The sequence below is a fragment of the Rhipicephalus microplus genome, chromosome 3, assembly GCF_043290135.1.
Source record: "Rhipicephalus microplus isolate Deutch F79 chromosome 3, USDA_Rmic, whole genome shotgun sequence".
Classification (NCBI taxonomy): Eukaryota; Metazoa; Arthropoda; class Arachnida; order Ixodida; family Ixodidae; genus Rhipicephalus; species Rhipicephalus microplus.
Genome location: NC_134702.1, coordinates 53,997,928 through 54,016,205, shown reverse-complemented (window position 1 = coordinate 54,016,205; position 18,278 = coordinate 53,997,928). Strand labels below are relative to the sequence as shown.

Sequence of the window (18,278 nt, the reverse complement as noted above, 5' to 3'; positions counted from 1 at the left end):
AGCACCTAACTTATTCTTACACCGTGGACACTACATAACTGCGCATTAATTGAATTACAGCGCGCACTTACTCTCTTGATAATGCAGAGAGATTAGATGATCAACTACCAGTAAGCAATCCCTTATCTTCCAATAACCTGTGGTGAACATAGTGACCTGTCTATCCTAAGACATGGCAGTCTTTCTCAAATGTTCGGCGATAGGCAAAGTCGTGCGCTCCTAGAAGAAAGAAGCTTGCGTCCAACAGACGATTTAGAAGTGAGAAGGTACAGATGGGTGCACACTCAGTGACCTTTCTCAAATGTTCAGCGGTGGGCAAAACCGCGCACTCCTAGCAAGAAGACACCACTTTTGTCATGTAACTACTGACCCAGACTTCGACCTTATGGCAAGCAGCAGCTCACGAACGACAGATGGTTCGGAAGATCTAGAATACAGACGTGCGTACTCGGCAGTCTTTCTCGAATGCATGACAATGGGCAAAGTCGTGTGCTTCTAGTAAAAAGAAGCTCGCACCCAACAGATAATTTAGAAGAGCGAAAATACATATGTGTGCATGCTTGGCAGTCTTTCTCAAATGGTCATGGACAGAGTTGTGTGCTTTTTATAAGGAGAAGCTTGTGCCCTAAGCAAAGGTTCAGAAGATCGAAAATAGACAGGTTCACATACTCGGCAGTATTTCTAAAATATTCGGCAATGGGCAAAGTTGTACGCTCTCCGCAACTTTTTTTCAATGTTTGTCGAGACTCATGTGGGAAAAAACTAGAACTGTTAGCTTAAAATGAATGTTAAAAATATAAATGCAACAATCAGCGCAGTGTCTAAGCCCCCAAAGTGACAGACCTTCCAACCAAGTAACAACAGTTTAGGTAGACTGAATGATATATATCGCAAAGAGATGAATGTAAGATTAATTGACCAAGCAACAACAGTTTAGATAGACTGATTTATATCGTAAAGAGACGAATGTGAGATTAGTTGACTCACTGGAGGTGGAGTATCCAACTCAATACCAGCCTGAATAGACCGCAGCTTGACATTGATGGCCTCCAAGAGCTGCACACAAACAACAAACTTGCAACTTAGTCAGTGCACAATGAACAGCATTTGAGTGCAGTCACTCTCTAGATCTATAAGAGCAGCAGCTCACACAGTCCCTAAAGAAAAGCTGAGCAAAACACAAGACAGCAAAAACTTGGGCCTCTCATAGCAAGAATGTCATCTACAACACATGAAAGAAAGTATCTTCCTCGATCAGTAAACAGCTGCCGCGGAGCGCCGTGATGAAGAATGACTTCATACAAGAGAAAGTCAGCGACATCAGTGGAACAGCTTGTCGGCAGTGCTTTAGTGATGGCAAAGCGTGTGGCGTAGTCTGTGGCGACTGCAACCCATTTATTTCCGGAGGTGGACGTAGAAAACGGGCCCAACAGGTCAAGGCCAACACGGAAGAATGGTTCCGTCGGTATGTCAATGGGCTGTAGGAGGCCAGACGGTAGCACAGAGGGGCGCTTGCGGCGTTGGCAGCGGTCGCAAGCAGTGACGTAGCGAACCACAGAACGCTACAGTCCGGGCCAGAAAAAGCGACATCGCACACGACCGCAGGTACGAGAGATGCCTAGGTGACCGGCTGTAGGTACGTCATGTAGTTGTTCGAGAATGCTGGTACGCAGGTGATGGGGAAGCACAAGTAGTAATTCCGGGCCATCAGCGTTGAAGCTGCGACGGTACAGAATGTTGTCGTGCAGTTCGAACAGGCGAACGGAAGGGTCTGTTGGAGCAGAGGTCAGACGCTCGACGATGGAGAGTAACGACGGGTCACGTCGTTGTTCGGTGGAGATATCACCCAAAGCGTGGATGGGGAGAACGCAGGGGTCTGAATCAAGGTCTGTCAAGTCGGGTGTTTCAACCAGATAACGTGACAAACAGTCTGCATCTGTGTGGAGGCGTCCTGACTTCTAGTGGACCCCGAATGAGTATTCTTGCAGACGGAGCGCCAAGCGACCAAAACGTCCAGATGGGTCCTTTAGCGATGACAGCCAGCAAAGAGCGTGATGGTCCGTAACAACGGAAAAAGTTCAGCCATACAGGTAAGGCCTGAATTTCGCCACGGCCCACACTAAAGCTAGGCATTCACGCTCAGTGATGGAGAACTTCCGTTCGGCAGGTGAAAGAAGACGACTGGCGTAAGCAATCACGCGGTCCCAGCACCGTAACACCGTGCACCGTAACAATACATATGTGTTTTATCGAACATTGGAACAAAGCCACATTTCTCAATGTGAATAGCAAGATTGATTGATTGAAATAACATTATTCTGATTGAAATAAACTATTGAGACGAAAGCTCTCTTTTACCGACACACAAAATCCCAAAGGACAATTTCATCAGATTATCGGACATTGGATTGTGTTGCTGTTCAAGGGGCATTTGTTGGAGCCCAGAGTTAACAAGCCAGTGATACCACTTTCATTTTCAAATTTAAATTTAGTTGAGTGTGCTATAATTCAATCACTATTTCACCATTCTCTATAAAAGTCATGCGAGCATAAGGTTTGAGAAAGTTTGTGGGGCCAGGTTAAGCATCTGTGCAATTTTGGTTACCCTTTGAGACTTGGTAGTAATGCAACGCCTGAGCAAGAAACATCAGTCCAGCCCAAATGGGCCTGAAAGCACCACTCAAGCAGCCACTCGAACAAGAAAGGCTGCCGTAGTGCCCTACAATCACACCCTACCTCCGAATCTGAGGACTGTGAGAAGGTACGGTGTGGACATTATTTTTTCCATGCCTATGCGACAGCAGATACTTTGTAGGTAGGTCAACATTGAAAAAAAAATACCGTATTTACTCGCATAATGAACACACTTTTTTTTTTTTTTGATACATCGGAGCAAAGTTGGGGGGTGCGTTTATTACGTGGGGTAAATTTTATGAAAACATTTTCGGGAGAAGGAAAAAAAGCGGTAATGCAAAGAAATGTCGCTTAGCCTTTCGCAATTTGCATACGCGTACACTGTTTGGAAACAGCTTTTTTGTTGCAATTTACTGATCTTATGTGGTTGATGGCGTTATCTTCTGCAAGCTGTCCCTGGGCCGCCCCGTGCAAACCATAAAAACGCTTTGCGGCTACCTTTTCTTGTAGCGTAGTGCTAGTGGCGGCCAGCCGGCTAATGAAAAAGATGACGAGCGCCGGTCGCTCGTGGTGCACGAAGCTTAGAATCTTCGTCTGCTTCTGGCTGGCTGGACATTATGCTCGCTGCTCTACTTCGGCAGCCCACTCCCTGTACGTCTCATCCTTTTCATTAAACTAGCGACGACCGCACCTCTACGCCAGATGCCATCCCGCCGCTACAAATTGGTGACCACGGACACAAGGACAAGCGACCAACACTGCACAACTGCTGCCGAGCTCCGCGGCCATGTTACAGCCAGCGCAAGTCAAACAGCCCCAATTCGACCCACCACTGCCATCGTTCCGGACCTCTCACCCAGAGTTGTTGTTCGAGGAGTTTGTGGCGGCCTTGTATCACAACGGCATCTGGATCCAAGAGCTCATGTACTAGGTATTGAAATACCATCTTCCACAAGACATCAAACGCCGTTTCACATACTTCTCCTGGAGCCCTCGCCAGTTCGATGACTTGCGAGATGCCGTGCTCACGTTTTATGGCCTCAAACACGCTCCTCCTCCCACAAGCGACACAACAACATCTGGCTCATTACCTTTCAGGACGCCTCCAGCACCACAGCCAGTCTAGATGATTCCTCTACCAACAACAACTGGCCACGGGTAACGGGGACCAACCTTTCGCGCCAATCGACCCGTTGTTCGAGAGACCCACGACCCCGGAGTTCACGGATTCTGCCTCCGATGTGCCGGTTCTGCCAAAAAGACATGGACACTTCTCTTCGCCGCAGATTTGACACCGGCCGCTGCCCCGTGCACCGTCGGATTCACTGCAGAGACCTGGTCAGCTGCACTGTCTGCCCCGAGCTATTCGACAACCTCAGCTGGGCCAGCTGACCTTCCTGCAGACTCCACGCCTGTCCCGGCACCTGTGGAGGCCCGCAACACCACTCGGAGCCCGCTGTGACGCTGCACAACATCAGTTCCCCCGGCACACCGGTGCCTGCTGCTCAAAACCTTGTGGACTGCCAGCACTTACTAACATCATCCTCGATGTATCCCACAGAAGTTCAAGCCTCCAAGCATGTACGGCTGAACGTGCATGATGCTGCGACGATGTCAGGAAATCCCGAAGACTCTGCCATTGCAGGTGGAGCACACCGTGCATGCCCCAACAGACGCGCAGGTAAGCCATCCGCCTACCGCTCCGTACAAGTGCTCAAGCATTTCAACACCGTCGATGGCCCCTGACAACTGTAACGCCCCAGACCCGCCACTCGATTTCGCGTCGACCAACATCGGCTCTCGCTCAAACAACGCGACGACTCATCGGCGTATGCCTACGCATTACATGTCGTCAAAGGCCAGAAAAAGCCATCTATCAGTGCCCCCTGAGCCAGCTCGTCATCACGCTAAGCCATGCCGCACTTCGTTGGTCCAGAGTGCCCGACTTCCAACTTGTCTGCACCCTACTCAGCAGACCAGGTGGCTGCCACAGCCAGTAATGTGCCATCGAATGCGACCGTACCAGCACCGTCAACACATTACCTGGGTTGACCGCACTGCCTGTTGACGTTCCCACCAGCACCAACATGTACATACAACTGGACCCACTGGATTGGCCGTACTACGCACATGCTACAATCCATCTTTTAAGCATCAGTGCCCGAATGCGCGCGACAACCAACCGCACCGAAACGGCTCGTTGGTACTCACTATCGCCAAAAGTGTTCCTTCATCCCGACCCTAGCCTGCCCCTTCTAACAGCGTACCTGCGTCGCCACCCTCGTACGCTGCGCCATTCCCAGTGTCACCCGCCAGAGACCCACTGATTGTCAACAGTCTCTTCCATTGACAACCTGGACTGCTCACGGGCCCTTTCTATTCGCGGCCCGGACACTCTTGTACATTTTGTTAATTTTTTATCGTGTAACACTCTAAGCGTGAAGCCCTTGTAGGGTAGCGCTAGTGGCGGCCAGCCGGCTAATGAAAAAGATGACAAGCGCCGGTGGCTCGTGGGGCGCAGAGCCTAGAATGTTCATTTGCTTCTGGCTGGCGGGACGCTGTGGTCGCTGCTATACTTCAGCAGCCCGCTTCCTGTCCGTCTCGTCCTTTTCATTAAACCAGCGACAACGGCAGGTCTACGTCGTCGGACGCTGTCCTGCAGCTACACTGGTAAAGCACTCTGAATTGCGGTTTCGAAAACACAGCGCGGTTTATTAATGCATCTCCGCCATTGTTCCAACTACCTCTCTTCTCTCCTCAGCAGACTACCCACTACTAGCTTATGTCCCAAGTGTGTCAGCCAGAAGAAGAAGAAAAGTATGCTATAGGCCCCCCTGCAGACAAGTGGCCGTGGGCACTTGAAGAAAAAAAAAATGATCAGACGGAGCTTGTCAGAATGGGTGCCGGCTTGATCCTTTCAATGCTGACTGTGTCTTCATGCCCGTTATGCAGGATTGTAAATTGATGTTCAGATTGCTGGATGACTGGGAAAGGACCGTCATAGCGAGGCATAAGAGCACGGCGAGACGCATCGACACGAACAAAAACGTGTGAAGATGTCTGTAGGTTTGCCGGCAGAAAAACGTCGTTCTTAGTATGAGCTGAAGTTGGTGATGGGCGCAACTTTTGCATGAAGATCCGCAGACGCTGGACGAAAGAAGATGGATCCGAAACACTCTGCGTAATAACGGGGCTGACGAGGTCACCAGGCAAACGGAGTGTGCAGCCATAAACCATCTCAGCTACAGAGCATGCAAGTTCTGGCCGCAGTGCTGAACGCAGGCCGAGAAGCACGATGGGGAGGTGTGATACCCAATCTTCGGCGTGAGGCTGCGAGGCGAGTGCTGCTTTTAGATGACGGTGGAGTCTCTCCACTAAGCCATTTGATGCTGGATGATACGCAGTTGTGCGAATACGCCCACAACCCAGTAGAAATGTGACAGAGGTGAAAAGCGCTGACTCAAACTGTGTGCCTCGATCAGTGGTCACCGTTGATGGTACACCAAAACGGCTAATCCAGGTAGCAAGAAAGGTACGAGCAACTGTTTCTGCCGTGATGTCAGGCATTGGAGCTGCTTCAGGCCACCTAGTGTACCCAGTGGTGGAAGTGGCTTTTGGCATTTCGGAGCAGCTTTCGGAGCAGGAAAAATGGAAGTTTGGAGCAAGAATTAGTGCCCTTGGAGCACAAAAATGTCCTGTTTGTAGCAAGCTAACTACTGTTTGGAGCAGTCTCACCGCAGCAGGTAGGTACCGATATGTGCATGAAACACGACAAATAAATTTTATTTTAAAAATAATTGCATTTATTATTGATCATATATTGCACTTAACAAATTTTCCAACTAAAATATGAACACATTTACAGAACACACAACATCTGCAGAATGCCTGCCATTTTTGCACTATCAGGTATCATTTTACAGTTATTACAATGCAATACTATCCTGACGGGAAGAGTACCAGAGGCTTGGAAGAACGCTAACATCATCTTAATACATAAGAAAGGAGATGACAAGGACTTGAAGAATTACAGGCCGATCAGCTTGCTCTCTGTAGTATACAAGCTATTTACAAAGGTAATTGCTAACAGAGTAAAGAAAACATTAGAATTCAATCAACCAAAGGAACAAGCAGGATTTCGAACAGGCTACTCAACAATAGACCACATTCATACTATCAATCAGGTAATAGAGAAATGCTCAGAGTATAACCAACCAGTATACATAGCCTTCATAGATTACAAGAAGGCGTTTGATTCAGTAGAAATATCAGCCGTCATGCAAACACTGCGGAATCAGGGCGTAGGTGAAGTATATATAAACATTCTGGAAGAAATCTACAGGGGATCAACTGCTACCATAGTGCTTCATAAAGAAAGCAGCAGAATACCAATTAAGAAGGGTGTAAGGCAGGGGGACACAATTCCCCCAATGCTATTTACCGCGTGCTTACAGGAGGTTTTCAGAAGCCTAGAATGGGAACAGTTAGGGATAAGAGTCAATGGAGAATACCTTAGTAACCTACGCTTCGCTGATGACAGTGCATTGCTGAGTAACTCGGGGGACAAATTGCAACTCATGATTACAGAGTTAGACAAGGAGAGCAGAAAAGTGGGTCTTAAAATTAATCTGCAGAAAACGAAAGTAATGTACAACAACCTCGGCAAGGAGCAGCGCTTCGAGATAGGTAATAGTGCACTTGAAGTTGTAAAAGACTATGTCTACTTAGGGCAGGTAATAACAGCAGAGCCGAACCACGAGATTGAAGTAACTAGAAGAATAAGAATGGGGTGGAGCACATTCGGCAAGCACTCTCAAATTATGACAGGTAGATTGCCACTACCCCTCAAGAGGAAGGTATATAACAGCTGTATCTTGGCGGTACTTAGCTACGGAGCAGAAACCTGGAGACTTACAAAGAGGGTTCAGCTTAAATTGAGGACGACGCAGCGAGCAATGGAAAGAAAAATGGTAGGTGTAACCTTAAGAGACAAGAAGAGAGCAGAGTGGATTAGGGAACAAAAGGGGGTTAAGGATATCATAGCTGAACTCAAGAAGAAGAAATGGACATGGGCAGGGCATGTAGCGCGTAGACAGGATAACCGCTGGGCATTAAGGGTAACTGACTGGATTCCCAGAGAAGGGAAGCGGGTTAGGGGGAGACAGAAGGTTAGGTGGGCAGATGAGATTAAGAAGTTTGCGGGTATAAATTGGCAGCAGCAAGCACAGGACCGGGTTAACTGGCGGAACATGGGAGAGGCCTTTGTCCTGCAGTGGACGTAGTCAGGCTGATGATGATGACTATCACAGAAAAGCTCTCACCACATGAGTCTCTAAACAGAGTACTTCAGCTCTAAAAAAGAAGTAAACATCACAGTGACATTCACATGCAAACCTCATAACTTAGACTAGTCCTATAGGCGCGCACAGCTTTTCTTTTCCTTTAAATCTTCAAGCTTGCTAAGACTGCTAGCAAGTTTTGCCTGACCCTCCTTGAGCAATGTTTGTCCACTTTCAATATCATCAAACTTCTTAGCCTTCATCCCTTTTGCAATAAGCAGTTCGGCATTGGCTAGCATCTTCTTAGCAGAATCGATATCTATCTGTATGCTTCGCTGCTCATCCACTTTGCTTCCTACGGGGTCTTGGTGAAGCTTGGCTTTCTTGGCTGAGGGTTCACATTCTGCAGACACACGTTCCTGGTACTTTTTAAATGAGCCCTTTACCGCTTTAATCATATCGGGCTTTATAGGAACGGCTGAGGCATCTTGGCCATACCGGCTACAAAATGATTTAGTAGAACGCAATCCATTTACACTTGCAATTGAAAGGTTACTTCGCTCATGGAGAAGACGACGATTTTCACTAAATCCCCTTTCAACGTCAGCATTGCCATGCGCAAGCGACAGCATAGCTTTAACAAATTTCACTGTTCGGGGGTACTTGGGACCACCGTCTTTTGACAAGAGGCTGAATATGTGTTGCCACGCATCGTCGAGACGCTCGTGTGGATTAGAGGAAAACTCTTCTGTGGAGAGGAGCGTTAGTTCGTCCATCAGAGCAGACACTTCCTGCGGTGGTACCACTTCTGGCACTTGTTGTGCCAAATTCCTGAGTGCCACAATGGCGCTCTCCTCCTTGACAGCACTTGGATGAATGCTCTTGAGATCTTTAAGCACCTGATTGCCAAAGGGCAGCCTTGAAAGCAGATACTTCGCAACGTGAATGTAAAAGCTACGTGCACCTATTCTAAACATCTTCTTCTCTTCAGGCGTGAAAGAATTAATGGAATTTTCAGTGTCTCCACCAATTTCAACTACCTGTTTCCAATTCGCAGAGCACTCTACATTAAGGGATTGAAGTTCCACTCCTGTGAAGTCCCTGTATGCACCGATCAGTAGGAAACGTCCCAGAATTCTTTTCACAAGCTTCACCATTTCTTCATACAATATATGGAGGAGTGGCTCCCGTCGTTGAAATAACGTCAAGAACTCAACAAACACATCTGCGACATTTCGAAGAAAGATTGCCTTGGGAAGTAGATCCTTTTTCATTAGATTTTCCTTCAGACGCCTATAAATATTGCCACCCGCTCGACTTTTTTGTTGGGCACCCAGAACTGTTTCCTTGACAGCTTCATGTTGCTGGATAAATCGATCCAAAGCTGAACTCAGCGTCAGCCATCGCGAGCTCACATGCCGCAGAAGGACATTTTCAGGCAAGCCTAGGAATCTCTGTGTTGCCTTCAGCGTAGCACTTTGTACGGCTGAATTTTTGAAAAAGTGATATATGTCAAGCAACGTTATTTCTACAGTATCACCAAATGCTTCGAGACCTTTTGCAAATGCATTATGCACCTTGTGCAAACTACATTCACTAATGTCCAGCAAAGCTGGATTCACATCTTCTTTCAAACGTATTTTCAAACTTTGCATGACGTTGGGCCCGTCACTGTAAAAGCAGAGCATGTTCCTTGCAGGCAAATCTTGCAGGGCTTCTTTCACATGTGCCAGCAAGATTTCTGTTGTTGCAGAGCCCAAGTGATAAGAGCGCAAATGCTCAACAACAACACGCTTCTGTGTATCAGAAAAATATCTGGCCATCACGTCCAGCTGTTGGCAGCGTTGCTCTGGGAGCGGTGTTTCGTCGATCTGAATTGTGTAATATGTGTGTGGCCTGTTCAGTTCATCTGTGACTGCCTTCTTAAAATATGGACCTAGGCCATCTGAAATAATGTATGATAGCTTCTTCCTACCACACTGGAACTCCTTGGCTATTTTAGAGTCTGGAAACATCAATGGCATCATCTTCGTTGCTACATCCCCGTATGTATAAGGGATCCCAGACAACGCCACTCCAAGCGCAAAATAAGTATCTGCTCGAGCAGCACGGTCTGCCTCCGAAAGTCCTGGCCCAGTTGCAAAGCACGATTCCAGCTGAACTTGCTTAGTAGCAGGCTTCTTTAGAACACCAGAAGCATCTCTATGTTGAGTGCACAACTCAACGTGACTCTTATTGGCAGCATGACGCTTCACAGCCGCTACACCATGCTGTGCACAGTTTATGATAGTGTTGCAGATGGTGCAGAACGCTTCCTCTTGTTTTATCCCTTGTCTGCACCAAACAGAGATGATGTCACCGTTGGAGTCAATCTCATTGAGCACTTGGCTATTAAACTTGCTTTGACGACCTGAAAGAAAATGTTGCCCTGATCAGACAAACTTCTGATAATACAACTTAAACACAAACTTGGATATCTATTTTTGCAAATGCACGGTAAATTGAGCAAGAGAAAATAGTGTCTGAAATTTTGAGGCAAAACTATTACCAGCGTTGTAAGAATCACCTTCGCGATGCCGTTCTACAGAATTAAAACGGACTCCAAACAACGACAAAATCGCCGCGCCACAGGCGCCTCTCCGCGAACGGAAAGTCGGGAATGTTGCGCCTGATTACGTCCCACTACCCTCAGACGCTCGCGCTCAGTCCTGCCTGGTACAAATGCGCGCGATTGCTTACATATTAGGAGGCGCAATTCCGACCGACATCAAACCCCGCTGCGTTCTCGTTTGGCTTCTCCGTGCACACCGCTCCGCCGCAACCGATATACTTTAAAGGTCAATTGCCCACTCTGATATTCGACTGAATTCAAGCTCTGGTGTTCCCTGCTTGGTGATGCGCTGCCACACTATAGCACAAATAATAATTGAAATAGGTATCGCAAGGCGCGGTAATATCATTATACAATGCTATGATTACATAAAAATTCACGGCGACAGGCGCGCTGCTAATTTTCACAACCGCGTTTCATATGCTACCGACCAATTTTAAAAAAATCCAAAATTCGATATATTATGAGTTCAGTCAGTACAGATAAGCGCGATATGGCCCAGATCAAGGTTACACGATATTAACTTCATGCGCACATCAATACATAACACGTGGCTGCTGATGCCGCACGGTCACTTCGTACGAACTACTGCCGCTACTGCGCTGAACCGTGCTGCGTGGAGACAGTTACAAATCTCAAACAAACAATGTAAAATAATGAGCTGTGATCCCGCAATACAAGTCTCCACGAATAACTTGCTAATAAATGCACCTATTGGCACTTGTGCCTTTTATATTTTTGTTCACGTCAGTTCAGAGCTAATAATGTGCGATATAAAAATAGGACTTATGTCGAACAAAGAAAAGAGGAGCCCCTCGATGATTCCGGTACATTTAGGGGCTACTGGTGTCACAGCAGGGGACATCCAAAGCAAATGCGCCCAAAAACAGCACGAAATGTGCGTCAAAAACGCGACAATAAACAGTAGGCTTAACAGCACAATAACATCAAGGGTTTTACAAAAATTAACAATCGGAGGCTCGAACACTTCAACTTTAACTTTTCAAGCATTATATCCACATCAGCCAACACAAAACAGGCATCAACGACACAAGTCACAGGCTTACCTTTCCTCGTAAAAGCCATTTCGTTGCCTGCCGGAGCCGTTGTCAGATAGCCAATGCGCCCAGCACGGCCAATGCGCCCAGCACGTGTGACTGGTGCGACGTTCTCTGGCCACTAGCCAACGCTTCGCACACGGCTAGCAGTGGCTGAAAATAGGCTTGGCTTGGCTGCTTTTTCGGCACTGTTTCGGTTTCGGAACCATTGGCCGTGGAGGCGAGCGTCACAAAACGTTGGCCTCGGCGCAGGCATGGCGCAATATACGCGAAAAACAGCCATTTGGCGCAGCATGTAGCAGCATTTCTGTCTTGGCGCAGTTTGGCGCAATTGGCGCAGCACTTCCATCACTGTGTACCTGTCAATACACGTAAGCAAATACGTATTTCCCCGACATGGAGGTAATGGCCCGACAATGTTCAAATGAATGGTGTCGAAACGTGCATCAGGGAGAGGGAATTTTCCCCACGGAGGCTTGGTGTGCCGTTGCACCTTGATACGCTGACATGCTCTGCAAGTGCGAACCCAGTCACGAATGTTAGTGCGTATGCACGGCCAGACATAACGTTCAGTGACCAGATGTTGCGTAGCTCTTATGCCTGGATGGCAGATGGAGTGGAGGGTGTCAAAAACAGCACGACGAAGCTGTGAAAGAACATAGACATGAGTGCAGTTGTGTGAAACATCACACCAGAGCGTAACGTCGTCGTCGGGAAAGTTGACCTGTTCCAGTCGGAGGGAAGTAGAGGATCGGAGTCGTGGAAGCTCACCGTCTAATGCCTGTGCCTCCGCGAGCGAGGACAATGACAGGTCGGTGGTGCCTGTCGTGCCATTAATGGTAATACGACTGAGAGCGTCCGCTGTACTGTTAAAGCTGCCTTTTACATAACGTATGTCTGTGGTGACTTCGGCAATGAAAGCAAGGTGTCGAAGTTCTCTAGGAGTGTGCGTGGCACTGCAGGAACGTAAAGCCGAGACAAGGGGCTTGTGGTCAGTAAGAATGGCAAATTGTCGCCCTTCAAGGAAGTACCTGAAATGCTTCACCGCAAGGTAGGCCGCGAGGAGCTCCCGTCCGAAAGTATTATATCGGCGCTCAGTGTCGCGTAACTTGCAGGAAAAGAAGGAAATTGGAACCCATGCACCATTGATCCATTGATGAAGAGCGGCCCCAACAGCTTCTGAAGAAGCGTCCACCATGAGGCTAGTGGGAGCAGTTGGTGAAGGGTGGTGCAGGAGGGTGGCCTGGGCGAGTTTGGTCTTTACGGCGGCAAAAGCTTGATCCGCGACCGTGTCCCAGGGAAGTGCGGCTGACTCGGCTTGCGAAGTCGAGAGTAGTGCTTCCAGAGGCTGCACCAGTGTAGAGCATGTAGGGATGAAGCGGCGATAAAAATTGACGAGTCCGAGAAAACGTCGTAGACTGCGTATGGACGTGGGAGGCGGGTACTCGAGGATAGCTTGAACCTTGTCAGGTAGAGGAGTGATGCCATCTTTAGTGATCTGATGTCCGAGGAATGCTATCTCCGAGACTCCAGACTGACACTTTTCTACATTGATGACAAGGTCGTAATCACGCAGTCGAGTGAAAAGCTGACGTAGATGTGCCTTGTACGTTTCAGTGTCCTTGCTGGCAACGAGAAGATCGTCGATATAGGCGAAACCAAACGGCAAGCCTCTTGTGACTTCGTCTATAAAACGCTGAAATGTCTGAGCTGCGTTTCCCAAACCGAAATGCATTCGTAAAGACTCATAGAGCCCGAATGGGGTAATTATTGCAGTTATGGGAATGTCATAAGGCTCAACGGGGATCTGGTGATAAGCTTTCACAAGATCAATCTTCGAGTATACAGTTGTGCCGGTTAAAAAGGCAGTACAGTCCTGAATATTGGGTAACAGGTATCGATCTGGAACGGTGAGGGCATTGAGAGCTTGATAATCACCACAGGGCCGCCAGTCATTGTTCTTCTTGGGAACCATGTGTAGCGCCGACGACCACAAGCTTGATGACGGACGAATGATTTGCAACTGTAACATATGCTCAAACTCGTTGCGAGCAATTCGAAGTTTATCAGGGCCAAGTCGGCGAGGGCAGCAGTGAACCGGTGGGCCTGTGGTAATGATGCAGTGAGTCACAGTGTGCTTGGGGGTCTTATCCATGGGAGACTGCGTTGTAATCTCCAAAACCTTGTTGAGCAGAGCTGTATATGATGACGTGGGCGGTTCCACGAAAGTGGGGTTTAGGGCCGTAACGCGTGACAGAAAACCATTGACCGATAAGCCGGTATAGATATCCACCAGGCGACAGCGGTTCATATCTACGAGATGAAAATGCCTCAAGAAATCGGCGCCTAGGATTGCGTAGCGTACGTCTGGTATCCAAAATAACCACTGCAGTTTCCTGTTAAGACCGAGATCAAGGGTCAGAGACTTCTGTCCGTAAGTTGCGATGACCGAAGAATTGATCGCTTGTAAAGGAGTTGACTTCTCGCGAAGACGCCGGTCAGTTTTGGACGCTGGAATTATGCTGACTTCTGCTCCAGTGTCCACCAGCAAGCGCAGACCTGCGGTTCTGTGGGTGATGTGGAAGAGGCGGCTTGATGCTTGGTCTTGATCGCCCGCCGCTGTTATTGACGATCAGCCGGAGCATCTCCCATGCGCCATGAGCAAGGTAGCACACATCTGCGAGCCGCGGCACGAAAACGCCGGTGATAATAGCATGTGTTCTGCGGTGAAAAGCAGTGCTAGGGCTGGTGGAGGGGCCCTTGCTGAGCAGCTGACGTGAGAGATGGTCGATGTGGACGAGGCTGGTCATTTAAGTTGCAAATGCTCAGCAATGGCAGACGCAAGTTGACGACTTCAGCTGCGAGATCTTTTACCGTTTATCGAAGGGAATCTGCTTCAGAAATCGGAGAGGTGTGGGCAGCGTTTATGACTGCCGGAGCAACGCCCATCATGTCATTGGCCATTTCTGCCAGCTCCGACAGTGGCTTATCCTGAGCTGTGACAAGAGCCATTCGCATGGTAGGTGGAAGACGCTGTAGAAACAACTCACGTAGTATGCATGTTTCCGAGCCGTCCGGCTGGTCCCCAAGCAGGTGCTGCAGGTGACGTAGAAACTGTGTGGGACGGCGGTCCCACACGGTTTGCGTGGGACCGCCGCAAACTGTGTTCTGCGTGGGACCGCCGTCCCACACAGAGATGCCAGGTGTCGGTTAGCAGGACTGCAGCGGATGAATGTAGGGGGTGCATTTATTGCGCGGGGGGACAAAAATAAAAATTTTGATGGCTGAAGTTGGGGGTGCATTTATTATGCGTGTGCATTCATTATGCGAGTAAATACGGTACCGCTTGTTCCACTAAACATAGCAAGAAATTTGTGGATTGCATTAAAGGAGTAATTTATTCAGTCCCATTGCCATGCGCTAGTGTGTACAATAAAAGCTCGTTAATTTGAATTCCACGGGGACGCTGAGCTATTTCGAATTAAACAAAATTCAAAATAATGAAAGTAAGCAAAAATGGGTGGATTTCGGGGTAGGGGGCACGAAAAATATTTATTGGCCAAAAAAGTCGGCGATGACCATCTGCTTCTTTTCTCTGAATGCCACAGCTGCGGCTCTCTGTTCCAGCGCGCGGACGCGGCGCAGGAAATCCTCTTCACCCTCTTCAAAGCTGAAGAAGAGATGATTAAGTGCCTCCATCACCGCAGAAGCTGACGGGCGCACAGGCGCTTCGTCATTTTCGTCTTCCTCACCTTCTGGCTCTTCAGCAACAGGCTGTGCACCGGCTACTTGAGCGATAATGTCCTCATTAGTCAGGGCACCACACACCGATGCACCAGTGTCAACTTCAACATAATCGGCAAAACGTACGCCCCGAAGAGTGTCGCGCAATACCACTGGCATGAGCTTTCAGCCCCATCCACGTCGACGTCACAACTATCCTGCGCTCTTCCAGCTGCAAATCCACTGTGGCAAAAACAGTTTGGGATTGTGGTCGCGGTCACCTGTTCCCATGCGCGCACCAACATGTGCATGGCAGTGAGCAGCGTAATGCCGAAGTCCTTCCTGTCGCCCGCGCACAAAATCATTCTCTCCAGCACGTGACGCCTATAAAAGCACTTGATATTCCTTATCACACCCTGGTCCATTGGCTGTAGGGCCGAAGTCGTATTTGCTGGAAGGAACACTAACTTTGTTGCTCTCAGCTCAACGTCGAAATTGTGCTCCGAACAAGAAGAACGCGTCTGCCGCCCAGTTCCATTCGCCTGTCGAATTTCAGTAGCCACTTCCTGAATAGGTCACCTGTCATCCAGGCTTTCTTGTTTGCAGCGTACTCCGTCGGCAGTGACCGAATGTTTTTGAAGCACCGTGGCTTGAGTGCTTTGCCAATCACAAAAAGATGGACCTTTTCCGTACCGGTCATATTTGCGGCGACCAGAACAGTGGCACGCTCTTTGCTGTGCTTGTTGCTGGCACAGCTGTCTCCCTTGTAGGTGATCGTCTTGTCTGGCTGCAACTTGAAAAATAACGCTGTCTCGTCAGCGTTAAACACATCCTGTGGTGAGTAGCTCTCCAACTACTGCTACAGGGTGTCGCTTCTCTAAGTAGCGCATGTTTCGGCGTCCACTTCCTTGGCCTCGCCGGATAACGTGCGGAATTCGAGATTGTGCCGCTCCCTGAAACGATGAAACCGTACCTCGGAGGCGACAAAGTCTTCAATGTCCAAGCGCAGGGCGAAATCGGCTGCCTTGGCAATGATGATAGGGCCGCTCAATGCGATACTCTGGGCTCTCATTTCTTTAACCCAGATAATCAAAGCTGACTCCAGTTCCGGGAACTTCGCTGTCTTTAGCCTTTTTCGACTGGCGCCAAAATCCTCAGCTTCATAGGCGTTTTCAACGGCCGTCCTGTTGCGTATGTAGGTTGACAACGTGCTCAAAGGTATGCCGTGCTTCCTCGCAATTTCGTATTTGCTCGAGTTCCCTTGGTCAACCTCTCGCAAAATCTCCACCTTCTCCTTGACAGTCTTTGCGCAGTAGTTTCCCCGCGGCATCTTGCAACTTTGATGCGGAATAAGACGGCTTGACGGCATGAACGAACAACGTGCTCGAGGAACAAAGTGACGCTGCCGGGTGCGGCCTAGGACTGCTAGAACTACTCCGCCGACTCCTCAGCGTCCCGCGGGTCCCGCGTATACAAGTGGCACCAGGCGCTGAGATAGCGGGAGGGCTACGGAAAAAAAAAAAATTGCTCCCTGGATTCTGGAAGCCATACTTTGCTCGACTTTTGCTCGGAGGCCACTTGAAGCTCGAAAAAACCGGTCGTGCCACCTATCGTTCGGCCGTAAAAGCTTCCACAAGTGTTTGACGATGATGACGTTCGGCGGCGCGTGCTTCGAATTATCCATAGAAGCAGCAATTTCTGTTAGAACTAACCGATCGTTTTACACATGGTCTCCTATGCACTGCGGACTGGACTGCGGCGACCATTTCGAATTATCCAAAATTTCAAATTAATGAGGTGTGAAATAACGAGCTTTCACGGTACATTGGCCAGACTGGCCGTTGTGTTAACCAAAGGTTGGAGTAAATACAGTAGATTCTCAGTAAATAGAAATCTGCTAGGTGGAACTATTGTGTTAGCGCAATCGTGCTCATTCATAGCATTGATATCGCAGCATCCCTATCACTGCTTCAATGTAAACTTAGCGATGAGAGCACAATACATACAACGCCGTCTGCCGATTGCCCCAAAAGGTATCGGAGACAACTTGTGCAACTGTCACAGGGCTCATTTCCTTCAGGAGGTGCTCATTGCCTACGCCTATCTCCATGAACATTTTGCCCAACTTAAGACGACTAGGGTGTATCCTCTCTGCGCGAGCAATATTCATGGGCAGCCTTGGCATGTTTTCAAAACTCACACATAGAACATACGTCGTGCAGGGCGATGCTGTCAATTTAGACTTTATATGGAGCGTTGTAGCAATGTCTACAGCAAAAATGCTCCCGAACTCGGATCACATCACATTAGCTAGACAGAGCGAAATAGGAAAGTGAGTGCGGCCATTGAAGGACTGCAGGGGGTCGTAGTTCGGAGTGGATTAATTAAATAATGTGGGAGAAATCCGACTATTGACTAAAGATGTGGGTGTGTTCATTATGCAAGTACAGCATTTTACTAGAAAAAGTAAATGCGTACAGAAGACTCTCAGTAAACGAAAATCTGTTAAACGGAACTATTGCCTTTGCATTGCTTGGTTTCGGGCCTGTATTCGCACTCATGTTCACCTCTCAGTAAACAGAACTCCTGTTAAATGTAACACATTTTCCCGGTCCCTTCAGGTTCCGTTTACTGAGAGTCTACTGTATTTTGAAACCAACACACACACATGGATTACCTCATCAGGTTTCCCTCCAAAATGCCACGGTAATACCTGACAAGGTGATGATGCCAGGCCAGAGTTGGGCTTTGGTTCCGTGCGTGGGGCATTATTTCCACCGCCGGACGAGGCCGAGGACTCGGAGGAGAGCATGGACACATTGTCCGAGAACGCCGAGTCATTGTCAGGGCTGTCTGTCCGAGCAACGACCCCTCCATTTGTAGACACGGTCCCGTCCTGTTGCAAACAAGCAGCACAAAAAGACACCAGAATTTGGCATATACTGGTAGCAGAGTAGCATGTTGCATGCTTTT

General features: G+C 48.5%; 1 protein-coding gene across 3 annotated transcripts in view; it reads right to left on the bottom strand.

Annotated features, from left to right (window-relative positions):
• The window catches only part of LOC142803737 (ras-associated and pleckstrin homology domains-containing protein 1-like), a 74,674-nt gene that overhangs the window by 37,699 nt on the left and 18,697 nt on the right, over positions 1-18,278 (bottom strand). For all 3 annotated transcript variants that reach the window (XM_075889587.1, XM_075889588.1, XM_075889589.1), the window contains exons 6-7: positions 18,019-18,201; positions 988-1,056 (exon numbers count right to left, since the gene is read on the bottom strand). In XM_075889587.1, coding sequence (XP_075745702.1) covers positions 988-1,056; positions 18,019-18,201 — 252 coding nt within the window. The remainder of the gene's footprint in view (positions 1-987; positions 1,057-18,018; positions 18,202-18,278) is intronic.